The sequence below is a fragment of the Poecilia reticulata genome, linkage group LG23 (genome assembly GCF_000633615.1).
Source record: "Poecilia reticulata strain Guanapo linkage group LG23, Guppy_female_1.0+MT, whole genome shotgun sequence".
Lineage (NCBI taxonomy): Eukaryota > Metazoa > Chordata > Actinopteri > Cyprinodontiformes > Poeciliidae > Poecilia > Poecilia reticulata.
Window position 1 is genome coordinate 2173330 of NC_024353.1, and position 13172 is coordinate 2186501.

Genomic DNA, 13172 nt, shown 5'->3' on the forward strand with positions numbered 1-13172 from the left:
CGCACACACACACACACACACACACACACACACCACACACACACACACACACACACGTGTTTCCCTTTTCTGCGCTCCAAACACACACTCTGGCCTCCGTGCCCTTTCAGATAAACACATCCAGTCGCTCTCCGTCTGTCTGCTGGGAAGGAAGTGCCGTTTCTCTGAAGGATGTCGGTCCCATTGGCTAGACGCCGCCGCCCCTCTCTCCCAGAGTTTCCCTCTCTCTGTCTTTCTGCTTCCATCAATGCCCATTGTGCCTGTTTACCAGATTACAGTGCACAGCGCTTTGATGGAATTAGGCCTGTTAAAGCTGGGCTTACTTTACTTCGCACACTGAAACAGGAAGAAAGATATTCAGTGTCCCACAGTGAACTCACAACCTCAGGCCTGAAATCTGTTGCATTTTTTAATGGCAGGTGGGGAAGGCTTTTCATCTCCAAAAGGTGCTTTGAACACAGTCGATCCGTTCGGTCTTTTCAACCTCCAACAATGACGGTAATAGTTGATTTCCTCTGCCACTAATGAATGTGAACGTTTTGAAACATGAAAAAGGATCAAATACAAACTGAATTCATGAAAAGCTTAATTTAAAATGAGCACAAATGAACCTGATCTCGTTTTTCGGGCTGATTTAATTTTTTCCCAGGCTTCAAAAGCCATGCTTTCTGCTTGGAGGACAATCCTCAGCCCTATTTACAGTAAACGAGATTCTTTCTCCGTTCACACAGCGCAACAACTCCCAACAACACAATCAGTCAGCAGAATGTCTAACTTCCTTTTCAAATCGGCTTTACGAGCAGCTGCAGTTGTCAAACTTTGATGAAACTTTAAATGTTTTATCAGTTTGTGAAATAAAGTCGCTAAATATCCCTACAGTTTCTTGTTAAAATCTTTACATTTCATCAAATCAGTTTAAAAAAAGTTTTTAGTTTTAGAGGCTTTCAGGTTTTTAGTATGTCAAATATGTAGAGTAAACCTTCTTGTACTGAAGGACTGAGTGAAAGCAGTTACTTTACTTTTAATTTTTTGGATTTGTACAAAAAATACTTTTAGGAATTTTGTTAATTTGTACAGAACACAATGAAACTGACTCTCCTCTTAAGCAGTCAAACATAACAAAACATAAATCTAAAAAATATTTATCAAATAACGAAAAGGACCAGTTTAAAAACAACATGTCCTTCCAGTTGTCACTTAAATTGCCTATGAAATATAAAAATGTAGTAACTAAAAGGTTTACTTTTGTGTTCAATACCTAAAGGTGCACTAATCCAGATATTTCTGATAAAAATCACATTCATCGCTTTATTTCAAATCTTTTCTAACAGCCTTCCTGCATAGTTAATACTACTGAATGTTGGTGTTTTCTCAGAGTCTGAGCAAAATAAACCAGAGAATGCTGGACTCCAGCTAAATGTATATAAGCACATGTAGCATTAGCTTAACCCTCAGTTTCAAATCTCCGCCTTTGCTTATTTTAATTGTATGAAGTTCTCTAAATGTCCTGTGAATAAATATGTTTGCCCATTTATCCATAACAACTGGAACTTTTAATATCTAGCAGTTATTTTCACAATTTACCCTGAGCGCCCCTCAGATTAATTTCACTCTCTGCTACGGCGAGAGTGAAATTACCGTAATAACCCGATATTGACTGGAAAGCACAACGTCTCCCCTTTCAGAAACCGCTGGGATTTTTCAGATAGAGCAAAGTATTGTAGAGTTATGGTACCGCAAAGTTGGCTGGATCGTCACAGACACATTTGGTCTAGAAGGGTTAAATTGACTTTTAATGGCTAGACATCATGGGGTTGTAAGAAAATCAATTGAAGATAAGCCTGAAGTTTAAGTAGGACAGATGGCGTCATCCAGAAAAAATATTTAGTCACCTGTGTAACTTTAGTGCAGTTTAAACCTCATGAGGTTATTTGATTATTTGGAGGAAAACGCCTTTAAATTTCTAGGTTGGGTGCCTGTTTGTTAGGTCTTCATGTGGCCTCCTATTCCTGAAATCAGCAAACGAACACTACATAAATCCTGATATGAGCTCATTCAAGCTGGATACTTTGCTATGATTTCTACATGGTGTCATCATTCAGCTTTCATTTGGGTCGTTCTTCTATAGGTTGACTTTGAACCAAGAAAACGTGACACTGCACTGTCCCAGTCCAGCTGATGGTAGGACACCATGTGACTCAAAAAGATTACATCATAAACCTGAAACTCACATTGAGCCTTTTCATAGTAGGACACTCAGAAAAACACAGGCGTCATCAGCGTATTTGCATATTTTTAGGTTTTCTCTCTAAATTTAAATGAAAACAGAAAGAAATAAAAAGTTCAAATTGGGCCGTAGTGGGACTGTGATCTGTCAGTGCGTGTTTGAGTGCATGCCAGCAGCGGTGTACGGGTGTGCTCATGTTGCCGTGGCGTTGCCGGGCTGTCATCGGCCTTTTGTCCAGTCCTGAGTTATGTGGATCTGCATCTTCATCCCTGGCTTTGTGCTGCCCGGCTCTTCGTGCACTCCTGTGGACTTGGCGCCCCCTCCTCCTATTTGTCGTGTTCTCTTAATCGTGGATCACAAAGCCGTGCCCCTGGGACCTCATCGAATAACGAGGAAGTTAATAGCGCTCCTCCCTTCACCCTTCCAGCCAATCAGGGTGGAGCACCAAGATGTTTCCTATACATTACCCAAAATATAAACGATATCAACTTGTTTTATTCTCCAGCCAGGGTTTGGAAGTGACACCAACTATTTACTCCACAACAACAGCAGTGGTGTTAGTTGCCAGCGGCAGCAATAGCCATGGCGATGGCAGGCCATAAAGGGATTGTCAATTCAAAGGATTTTCAGGGAGCAGACAGAGACAGAATGGCGAATGCACTCGTGCAAGGATGCCCAGCAACATCAAGGTCACCTGAGGTTACATCCAATGATGCTGGGGTGTAAATCATGATCCTAAACCAGCTCACAATAAAGGAGCAGATGAGCTGGACTGGTGTGTTTTATTCTCAATAAACGGACAAAACCCCTCAAAGAAGAGAATGAAGGAAATGTTACAGATCTTCAAAGGACAAAAGTATTTCAGATCTAAAAGTCTTGAAAATGTACAAAACTTGATTTACTGGTCTCTGAAGATACATTTGGTAAAATAAAAAATAAAACACAGTAAAACTCAAACACCTTTCTACCAACTTCTTCTATCCAAAGACTCAAAAATGTCTCCACTCTAATTGGCTTGAAGTTACTTTTAGTGACAGAAACATGATGCTGTTAAAAAGCTAATTGCTGACAGAGTTTAAATTTGAGAGGAACGGAAGAAGATTGCGACAACTACGTTACTGTAGTTCAGTTCAATTATTACAATTAACAACCAAACTGTACAGAAATGACACGTTTAGCTGCTTCCATTCACTTTATGTTTTATGCAACCACTGAAAGGCCTCCCAAAATTGACCCTGTTCACTTAATCATTGGAGATGGCAGGATGGACGTTGGAACTGAGGATCCGGAGCGATGAACTGAGCGACTGAAGTTGTTTTGCCAGTTTATTCATGGCTTCTGCTTGTTCGAGTCAAGCTAATTTTGAGCGTAACACACCTGGTTGGGGCTCATAGGCGGCGGTATGTACAGAAGTTTGAAACAGCTTTAAAGTCAGTTTCTAATCACTGTTCAGCATTATGGTGAATTATAGGCAAACAGGATTCTCCATAGATTTTTAATAGATCAACATAGTTGAGATTTTTCCTGAGTAACTTGGCAGTTCAGGAGTCTAATGGGTTCAGGATTTAATAAATTGCTAAACTCAAACATCTCTCTACTATGTTTTATGTGTAAAAACATGAGACCTACAGGTGCTTTCATTCACTGTTACTTTGTTTTCATAACGATTTTCTAATTCTGATAAGTTTTTTGAGAAAATGTGCTGTATTTGGGTAACAATGCTGGTCAGAACAGGAGTAAAAATTGCAACGTTTACTTGAATCTTGCCCTTGTAAATTACAGGCAGTAATTTTTGGGAGTTCAAAAGTTTATGCACTTGAGGAATTAAACGATTGCACAATTGGACGGTGTGTGAAACTCAAACACCCTCCAACTAATTTCTTCTATTGAATGGTTTAAAAACAAACATCAGTTGCTCCATATATTTACTTTATATTGCAAATGGAGTGAGTGACAAGTGTTACTACACCATTAAGTGTGAGGTATTTGCTATGAAAATCTGTTTTGTTTGGACAGTTTGGCTATTTTCAGATGCTAATGGGCCGTACAAATGCCCAGGTATTTCAAACATAGAAGCAAAAGTTACACCAGACATGTCAAGTTTCTTCAGGTTTTCTTTTTTAACTGCAGTTGGAGGATTGCATTCCACGTCATTAACTCAAAACGTCTCTCTCTGACTGCTAGGTGATTTATCGAACCCTCCCGAAGTGGCAGTCGCTGGATCCATTCGGGTTGGAGGGCCAGCAGCAGCTGAGGGTGACCAACATCCGGATCCGGCTGCTGAAGCACCAGCCGTGCCCCTGCCAGGTCAAAGGTCTCACCTCTACAAGGAAACCTCTTCCTGTTCAACACTTTGCCATCTACGACCTGATAGTGAAAGGAAGCTGCTTCTGCAACGGCCATGCCGAGCAGTGCGTCCCTGCGCCCAAATACCAGCCCACCAGAGACCGGACCAACCACGTGGTAAGAGCAGAAACGCCTGGGAAGTTTGACCCAAACTGCAGGTTCTTGATAATTTGGCTACAAAAGTTTATAGATATAAACAAATGAAAATTTTAGCATTTTATAGGGTGTTTTTTATTTAAATCCTGAACTGACTTTTCACATCAGACTGGCAAGTATAAGTATTATTTACATTATTACATTAGAAACTATGTCTTATTTTTATTTACATTATTTTTCAGAAACATCAACATTTATGTTTTTTGTTGCTTTAAAACTTAAAAACACAAATAAAATGGTATTTCTTTGAAAGTGAACATAAATTTCCTTTAGTAAATATTTATTTACAATTTTGCACCTCCAAACAATTTTTATGTAGCTGTATGTTGCAGACCCTTTTTTAAAAATTATTAACATTTAATTAAAATGCTATAACATGAGCTTAAACATACCATTTATGCCTCTTTAGGCAGAGCCAGGTTGTTTTGGATTTTTTTTTTTTTTAACTTAACCAAATCTTCATTTTAAAACTGCCTTACATAATTATTCAGATCATCTTTGTCTGATATTTTAACTTGTTTTGAATGTCTGACAAAGAAAAAACTGAATAAATCAGTAAGGAGGAACTGTATGCAAGCTTGGCTGTGACCTATAATTTACTACGATTACGGCTTCTGATGGAGACGTTTTAGGCACTAATAACTACGTCCAAAAGCCTTTAAGTAAAACCGTATGTCCAGTAATAACCAGACATAACCGGCTGTATAATCAAATTTTGTGAGCTCATTCTTTTCCTGAATTCTTGACTGAAAAATATTTAGTGAAACTTTTTATTTCTACTAGTAATTACCTCTCTAATGCTAGTAAACTTGTTTTGTTTAGAAAAAATGACACATTTTTCCAGTCTTTGATCATTATCTGGCAGTAATCGCACCCTGTGGACGTTTATTCTTGTTTCGGTGAAATTGAGATGTTAGGACCAGACATCTTAAGAACAGCTTAGTTTCTTTGTGTCGACTGTTTTGTTTATAACATTTGAGGAGGGGTCACCTTTCCGTCTTGGTCAGATAAACATCTGTTTATAACAGAGTCAGAAGACGGACGTTTGTGTTTGTTGATGAAGGTGTGAATCTGCGATGTTTTGGCTTGAGTGTGTCATGGTGGAGAGCTTATCGATAAATCTCCACAAAAACAAATTTAAGACACACAACTGGGGAGGTATTTCTCAAGATAAACAATATTACTACATCGACTGTTAGGCTTAAATTTGTCTTTAGACCGCTAACAAAATAAACATTTGTGATACAAATCTCGTGTTTTTACTTTTATAGAATGCAAACAACACAGTTATTTCAGCTGAATGTGAAAGTCGTCAGTTAACAGCACTGAGACGGCAGATCTGCTTAATATTGCTGGATTTCAGGGCTGCATTTGTCACAGTTGATGGTGTTTAATACAATGAAAAGTGGGAGGAAATATAATCTGTGGCCACTTTAATTCTGATTTAAACTTCAGGTTTTACTATCAAAAAACTCACCAGAAGTCAGAATATCCAACTTCAAAATCCAATAAAATAACTTATAACAGTGTAATAGTTCCAGAAGTAACTTAATTAGCTATTTTAGTTTATATCTTATTAAATTAGCTGCAGTAATAGTACTGCACAAGATCTGTCAGCAAATATGGTACTTTAATATTTAAAAACATAAATATGGAGATAAATTTCTTGTGTTTCGCTTGTAGTTTTATCACTTTTAGATGCTAGAGTCACAATCAGACTGTTTATGGCTTTGACTTGTTAAATTAGCATCTGTAGCTATTGTTAGCATTTAGCTTAGACTGCTAAAGAGCATCTATTGCCTCTTAATGTTAACTTAGCTTAGCTGCTAGAGTCACAATCAGACTGTGACTCGTTCACTTGTTAAATTAGAAAATCATTTCCACAAGATCGTCCTGACCTGAAAAGCAAGTAAACATTTCAGCTTCAGTTAATTAGCATCTGGAGCTATTGTTAGCATTTAGCACAGACTGCTAAAGAGCATCTATTGCTTCTCAGAGTGTATAAGTTTGAATTATAAGAACAGATAACCTGTTGGGTTTTCCCAAAATATTGAAGGATGTCTCTTTGCTACTTTGGTTAAGCTAGCTGACATGCTAGTACACTAGCAGCTAACAACAATTAAACCTAATTAACCAAAATGTTTGACTGGCACTTTGATGAAAACTAAATTTTAAATGTTTTCTGATGTTTTAAATTTAAATGTAATAAAAACATTGTTCATAGTTCCTTGTATCATTAATTAGTCAATCTGTTATTTACTCAAAGACACCACAGCCCAACATACCAGACACAGATAGCAACTAAAACGTTTTCATCTCTAAATCGGAAATAGAGCAAAAACATTTTTGGGATATTTTACATGATGAATACACAGGACGATTCATGTGTTTCCTTTGAGACTAAAGCTGCTGATATCTGATTTATTGGGCACAACCCTTTAAATCTGAAAATCTGACTATTGCCATGCCAAGAAATTCCAAGTAGCTCTTTGGTTTTCACAAGGATTTCCTTCCTTTGAGGGCAGAAAATCGGGCCTCTAAACCACAAGATTCAAAAACCCTGCTCTGCTTGTCAAAGTAACTCCAGTCATAGAAATACTCATTATTTGCCTTTCCACAGAAATGTGTCTTACCCCATTTAATATTTTTAATTTTAAATAGTCTTTTTCTTGCCTTGTTACATTTGCAACGTGCGCCATCCAGGTCCAGTCGGTAAACACGGACAGGTTACAAATACCTTTTCCTGCCTATCAGCAGTTTGCTTTGTGCCTCCATGTTAGCAGACAGCTGCTGGTTCTGGCAAAACCCAAACAAGCAGAGCAGCACCAGACATGAGATGAGAGTAGAGATTAAAGCTAACCTCAGGAAGGACAAAATAGGGTCGCGTGTTTATTCATTTTTAATTTTTTCAATATAAATTTGAAGTCTTTGAATTCGGCCTTTTGATGTTGACTTTACTCACATCTGCGCCTGTTTTTGTCCACCTAAAGTATTCTTAGGAATGCAGTGTTTTGTCTTCCCCAAGTGTGAGCTGCTGTGCAGTAATCAGCAGAGAAAGTTTCCCCGGCAGTCATTACTGCTCAGACATGAAGACGAAAAGGGCTCGTTTGTTTGTTGTCCCTCCACAGGGGTTTTGCGGTTCAGGGTGATTACACTGTCTGATGGCTGGCCACAAAGCCAACACACACTCTGTCACATCCACGGTCTGCTACTGTTGCATTACCAGCAATTAGTCCACTAATTGAGAGTAGCTGCTTCTGAATCCATGCGCCTTTCTTTTCATGTCAGTTTCTAAATGTTCCAGCTTTGTAATATTCACACTTTTTAGTTGAAGCTTTTCATGTGAAATATGACTCATTTGATCATTATCTGTGGTTTTGTCCGCATTTGTTTTGTAAAAACTTAACTTCAAACGTACTGCTTTGCCTTCTTTGCTACACCCACCAAACTCAACATTTATACTCGCATGTGAAAATGGCTGCAAACAGATGCGCAATTATACAACCGTACATCTTTGAAAAGCAGAAGTGAAACCTCCTGCACAACCAACAAGAATACAGCAAGTGATTTCTGGATGTTAAGTCAACAACAAAACACTTGCCTTTTCCAGCAGCCATTGTACAGCACATATAGTGGTGAAACCAGCTGACAAAGCATGCTGGAGCTCAGCTTGGGTTGCTAGGTAACGGCGGATCTCCTCTGGCGTTGCTAGGTGACGGGTTGGGCCTGCTGGTTTGTGACATTATATTCCAGAGGTTTTTGAAATGGCTTGTTTTCCAGACACCAAAAAACATTATTTCATGTTTTAAGCACCTGAGCCGTCTGTAGAAGCAGTAGAAGCCCAAAAGAAAGCATAAAAACAAGCAAAAATATTAATTTTGCAGAACAGACCCCCTTTAGATGTTGAACTTAAAGGAAGAAAATGAGGAAAAGTTCCACGTTTGCAAAGTACTGTTGACTTTACACCACTGGGCGTGTGCAGCTTTCAGTGTGTACATGCATTAACTATCCCTTATCACAGGATGGGAAATGTGAAATGGACTTAAATACCAGCTGTCTGCCCTTTTCTCCTTCACGTCTTCCTCTCCTTTCTGGCTTCCCTCTCCACCAATTCATCACTTCTCCATTTTTGTGAAACGTGTCATCAGGTCTCCGGCCTCTTGCTCGTCTGGCCCTCTCATTTGTGCGACCGCTCCCCCCTGTCAGTGTGAGTGAAATGTGTGTAAAGGCGAGCGTGTGGTGCTGGTTCATGCAGAGGGCGTGTTGTTTACGACCCGCTCCCATAGCGTGTGTTTAAGGCTGCTCTCAGATCAGCGTATCGCACATCAGTTGCCGTGGGAAACAGACGCAACACTCGATCTGCGTTTTGCAGCTTTGGCAGGCTTGTGTGCGCGTTGATTAGTGCCTACCTAATCATTGTATAATTGTGTGTCCTACATTACAGTTGCACAGTGTAACGCAAACAAATAAAGAGCTTCCTCAGATGCTTCGACCCCTCTCCCCCCATCATTATCCAGCATGCATGGCATTCCAGCTCAAAGGAATGACAAGGAGATTGTTATTGTGCTCTCTGCACCGCATACTTTTACTCTTCTCATACACACACACTTATAAACGCACACACAGGCCTTTCAGAGCAGCGGCCTGTTTTTATTTCCAGCATTGAAGCAAAAATAATCACCAGTCTGTCGCTAATTTTAGGAGAGAAATGTTAATGGAGAGAAAATGTGATGATTGTGATGAAGAAAAAAATGGCACGATTTGGAAAATAAGGGTAGTACATCCATTTACGGTATGACACGACGGTGTATTAGGGCCTTTGTAGTTAGAAGAATAAAGAGTGCTTTTTTAATTTCTGAGTTTTTCTTTGGTGAAAATTTATTTTCCATCTGCAATGTCCCTAATACGTGATCAAGTGATGATGCATTGAAGTTGTGTTTTTTCTTTCCGATTTCTCTTGGAAACATAACCTTTGCTGTGCAAACCAACATGTGATTTGATGTTATTTTGATTTACAAACTGACCAATATCGTCTTGAGGAAGCAGCAGAGCCTCCGTTTCTGCACCTGATTTAAACTGAATTGTTTTAAGAAGAGCTTTAAATTGTTTTCGCTGATTATCTTCTGCCCCAAAAATCCAAAACTAATTTTCTGTCTTATGCATCTCAATCACCACTACACGTCTATTTAAATATATTGTACTTTTCTATGTTAGTAGCTTTAAAATCGCCTCCTTCTCATCTTTACGTTGTAGGATTTTTTCAGTTGTGATAAAATTTGTAAGTATACATTAGAAGGGAAACTTACATGAAAATTCTGTTTTCTTTGTCATTATTTAATATTCACTTTTTATGGCAGGTTCATGGGAAATGTGTGTGCAGACACAACACTGCAGGAGATCACTGCGAGCGCTGCGCTCCTCTTTACAACGACCGACCCTGGCAGCCCGCCGACGGACTGACGGGCGCGCCGCACGAATGTCGCAGTAAGCTGGACAAACATGTGTAATTCATTAAAAACTGCTGTGATGTTTGATTGTTATTGGTCTGCAAAATGTCAAAGAATTAAATTTTAAACCAAAATAATTGACCGTTGATTGGCATTTAAAATGTGCCCAGCTGTTTGTAAATCTGAAATCCAATCACTGAATGCACAGTAATTTAGCACTACTGATAGCAACGCTCTTGAAGAAAACTAAAAGATATTTTCAGTGTCAGTAGAGAGTCTGAAGAAGCAACTTCTGCAAAAACACAAATCTTACCAAGTAGTTTTGGTCTGGTTTCTAGTGCAAATATCTTAGTTCACTTGAAATAAGACAAAACTAACTTACAGGTAACATTTGATGAAAAAGTACAAGTTCCACTGGCAGATTGTTTCACTTACAACAAGAATAATTGACTTAAAACAACATCCTATATTTTGCTGACAAGTTACTTTTGGGTTAATTTATATTTTTTCAGATGAACTAAAATATTTGCACGAGAAACTAGACCAAAATTAAATGATAAAATTGTGGGGGGGTTTCTACAACATGTTGAGACATGCCTGCAACGAGAGAGAGCAGCACTTTCAGCAGACAATAAGAAGGCTGAATGTCTTAAAGAAAAGTTGCTCCAACTTAAAATATCTGCTTTATTCTGGCTTTAAACTCAAATCGTGTTTTACAACACATTATAAAAATCTAAAATCTCTTAGTAGAAGCATGAAAAATCTTAATGTTTGACCAGGAAGTTGTTACATAACAAAGCCAAACTCCAGTGTAAATATTGTTGAATTCTTTTATTTCTCCACCAGAGTGTAAGTGTAACGGACACGCTCAGAGCTGCCGTTTCGATTGGACGGCGTGGAGCGACTCCGGCCAGCGAAGCGGCGGCGTCTGCGCCTGTCTGCACAACACCGAGGGGCGTCAGTGTGAGAAATGCAAAGCTGGCTTCTTCAGAGACCCACAGCGGCCTCACGCGGCTCCAGACTCATGCAAACGTAAGAGTCACTAACGCAACGCTGGCATAACACTTCATAAACACGACAAATCTTTATCTAGGACGAATTTGTTCCAGTTGTTTTGAAAAAGCTTGACTTTTGTCTCTGTAGACCATAAGATAGTTTCCATTCCTTAGACCAGGGATTGTTTTTGTTTTGGGCCAAATCCTGAATGCTCTTAAAGGGCCGGTTGTTGCAGAACATATTGATAAAACCTGGTCACAAACTGTTAAAATATCAATATATTCTTAAAATGCAATAATATTAATAAACATCTTTTCAGTCCCTCCAGGATTTTGTGATACTTTTTGTGATTTTTTTGCAATAAAAAATCAAAGTTTTTGTGGTAATAATTTGGAAATATTTGCACTTATTTATGATGGTAAATGGGACATTTTATGTAGATCACGGACTGTAATCTGATATTAATTAAGGCTGAGGCAGATGTTTAGCACAAGAGAGAAAGATTCTGACAATTTTTGAGAAAAATCTTCAACAAACTCCCAATTATGCATTAGGGTAAAAAAGTGCAGGGATTTGTTGATTTTGTGTGAATTTCCATGATAATTCTCAACAAACTAGAGGGACTGATTGATGTAATTTGACCATTTCTCATTTTCTGCAAATAAATATTAAATTGTTGCTTGGAATGTCAGAGACATGTTGTCAGTAGTTCACAGAATAAAAGAACAATGTTCATTTTACCCAAACATAAACCTATAAAAAGAAGTAAAATCAGAGAAACTGGTACATTTTAATGTTTTCCAGAGCTGTAAAATTATTTTAACTCTGGTCTTTAAAAAGCTAAATTTCCACATAAGCTTACATTTTGGTCAGTCTGATGATGTAACTTTTAGTTAATACTGTTTAGACCAAGTAAATATTTTTTACTCTTGAGTATTTCTACATGTTAAGGCAGTTCTGCTCGAGTATAATTTTTGCGTCCTCCGCCTCTGCCTGTAAATATATTAGAGCAAATAGTTTTGCCAAAATGACACAACATGAACCGGTGATTAATTACACCCTGTCTGACAAAATGTTGCTGGCGTGAATCAAAATGTTAACCTCCGCTGGCACAGCGCTCATTCTGAGAAGGAACGCTGAAGGAAGGCTGCGATCACAAGCCGGGACCTGTCGGACTGCGCTCAGTCCCGGCTGGTACCTGACTCTGAATGAGCGAGTGAGACGGCCCACGCTTTATCCACTGTTAACATCGTAGTTAATCATCAGATGGCGGCATTCCTCGTTCTTGACTCAAGCTCCAACACAAGGCTCCCGCTTGTCCACGTCGGCTTGTTTTGCCATTTTTCAGACGTGACTCAGAGCTCAGTTAGCTTGGGGATAATCATTGTCAGGGGCTGTAAAAATGTGAGGGTCGTTTCTCCTGCGGGGACGCAGGGGGTGGTGCTGCCCTCCGCTGATGAGGACGACTTAAGTAAACATGAGATAGTCATCCATAAACAGCGCGGTGGCTACATTCACCCTCTGATTATCTGTCAGATTTGACCGAGTGAGCTCATTCCTGCTGTATGTGTTTAGGTTCGTCAACGTACATCTCACTGAATTCAGAACAATCCAACAGCAGCAGACCGTTAAACAGAGAGGACGATGTTATCGAGCGCAGGAGAGATGCTGGAAAAGTCTCAGTGTGCACGTCGTAGAGATGATATCTGTGTCTGTGCTACAGACGCACAGCAGCTCTACAGCAGAACCCAGACTCAGTTTCAGATGTAGATCCACGTTTAAAGAATAGTAGCAATAAAGTTCACAGTAAAGGAGTGAAAATAAATCTACCATGGTCAGGCGGATGGATGGATGGATGGATGGAATGTTGGATGGATGAACGATGGATGGAATGTTGGATGGATGAATGATGGATGGATGGATGGATGGATGGATGGATGGATGGATGGATGGATGGATGGATGGATAAATTGACAGACTTTGGGATTAGTCTACCTGGA

The 13172-nt window shown here is 39.2% G+C and overlaps 1 protein-coding gene and 1 long non-coding RNA gene across 2 annotated transcripts in view; one reads left to right on the forward strand and one right to left on the reverse strand.

Moving 5' to 3' along the window:
• The window catches only part of ntn4 (netrin 4), a 30549-nt gene that overhangs the window by 9395 nt on the left and 7982 nt on the right, over positions 1–13172 (forward strand). Inside the window, exons 3-5 of the mRNA XM_008400477.2 lie at positions 4412–4690; positions 10087–10213; positions 11023–11208. Of these exons, the coding sequence (XP_008398699.1) occupies positions 4412–4690; positions 10087–10213; positions 11023–11208 (592 nt within the window). The remainder of the gene's footprint in view (positions 1–4411; positions 4691–10086; positions 10214–11022; positions 11209–13172) is intronic.
• Positions 1–13172, reverse strand: part of LOC103459150 (uncharacterized) — a 43161-nt gene that overhangs the window by 5446 nt on the left and 24543 nt on the right. The window lies entirely within an intron of this gene.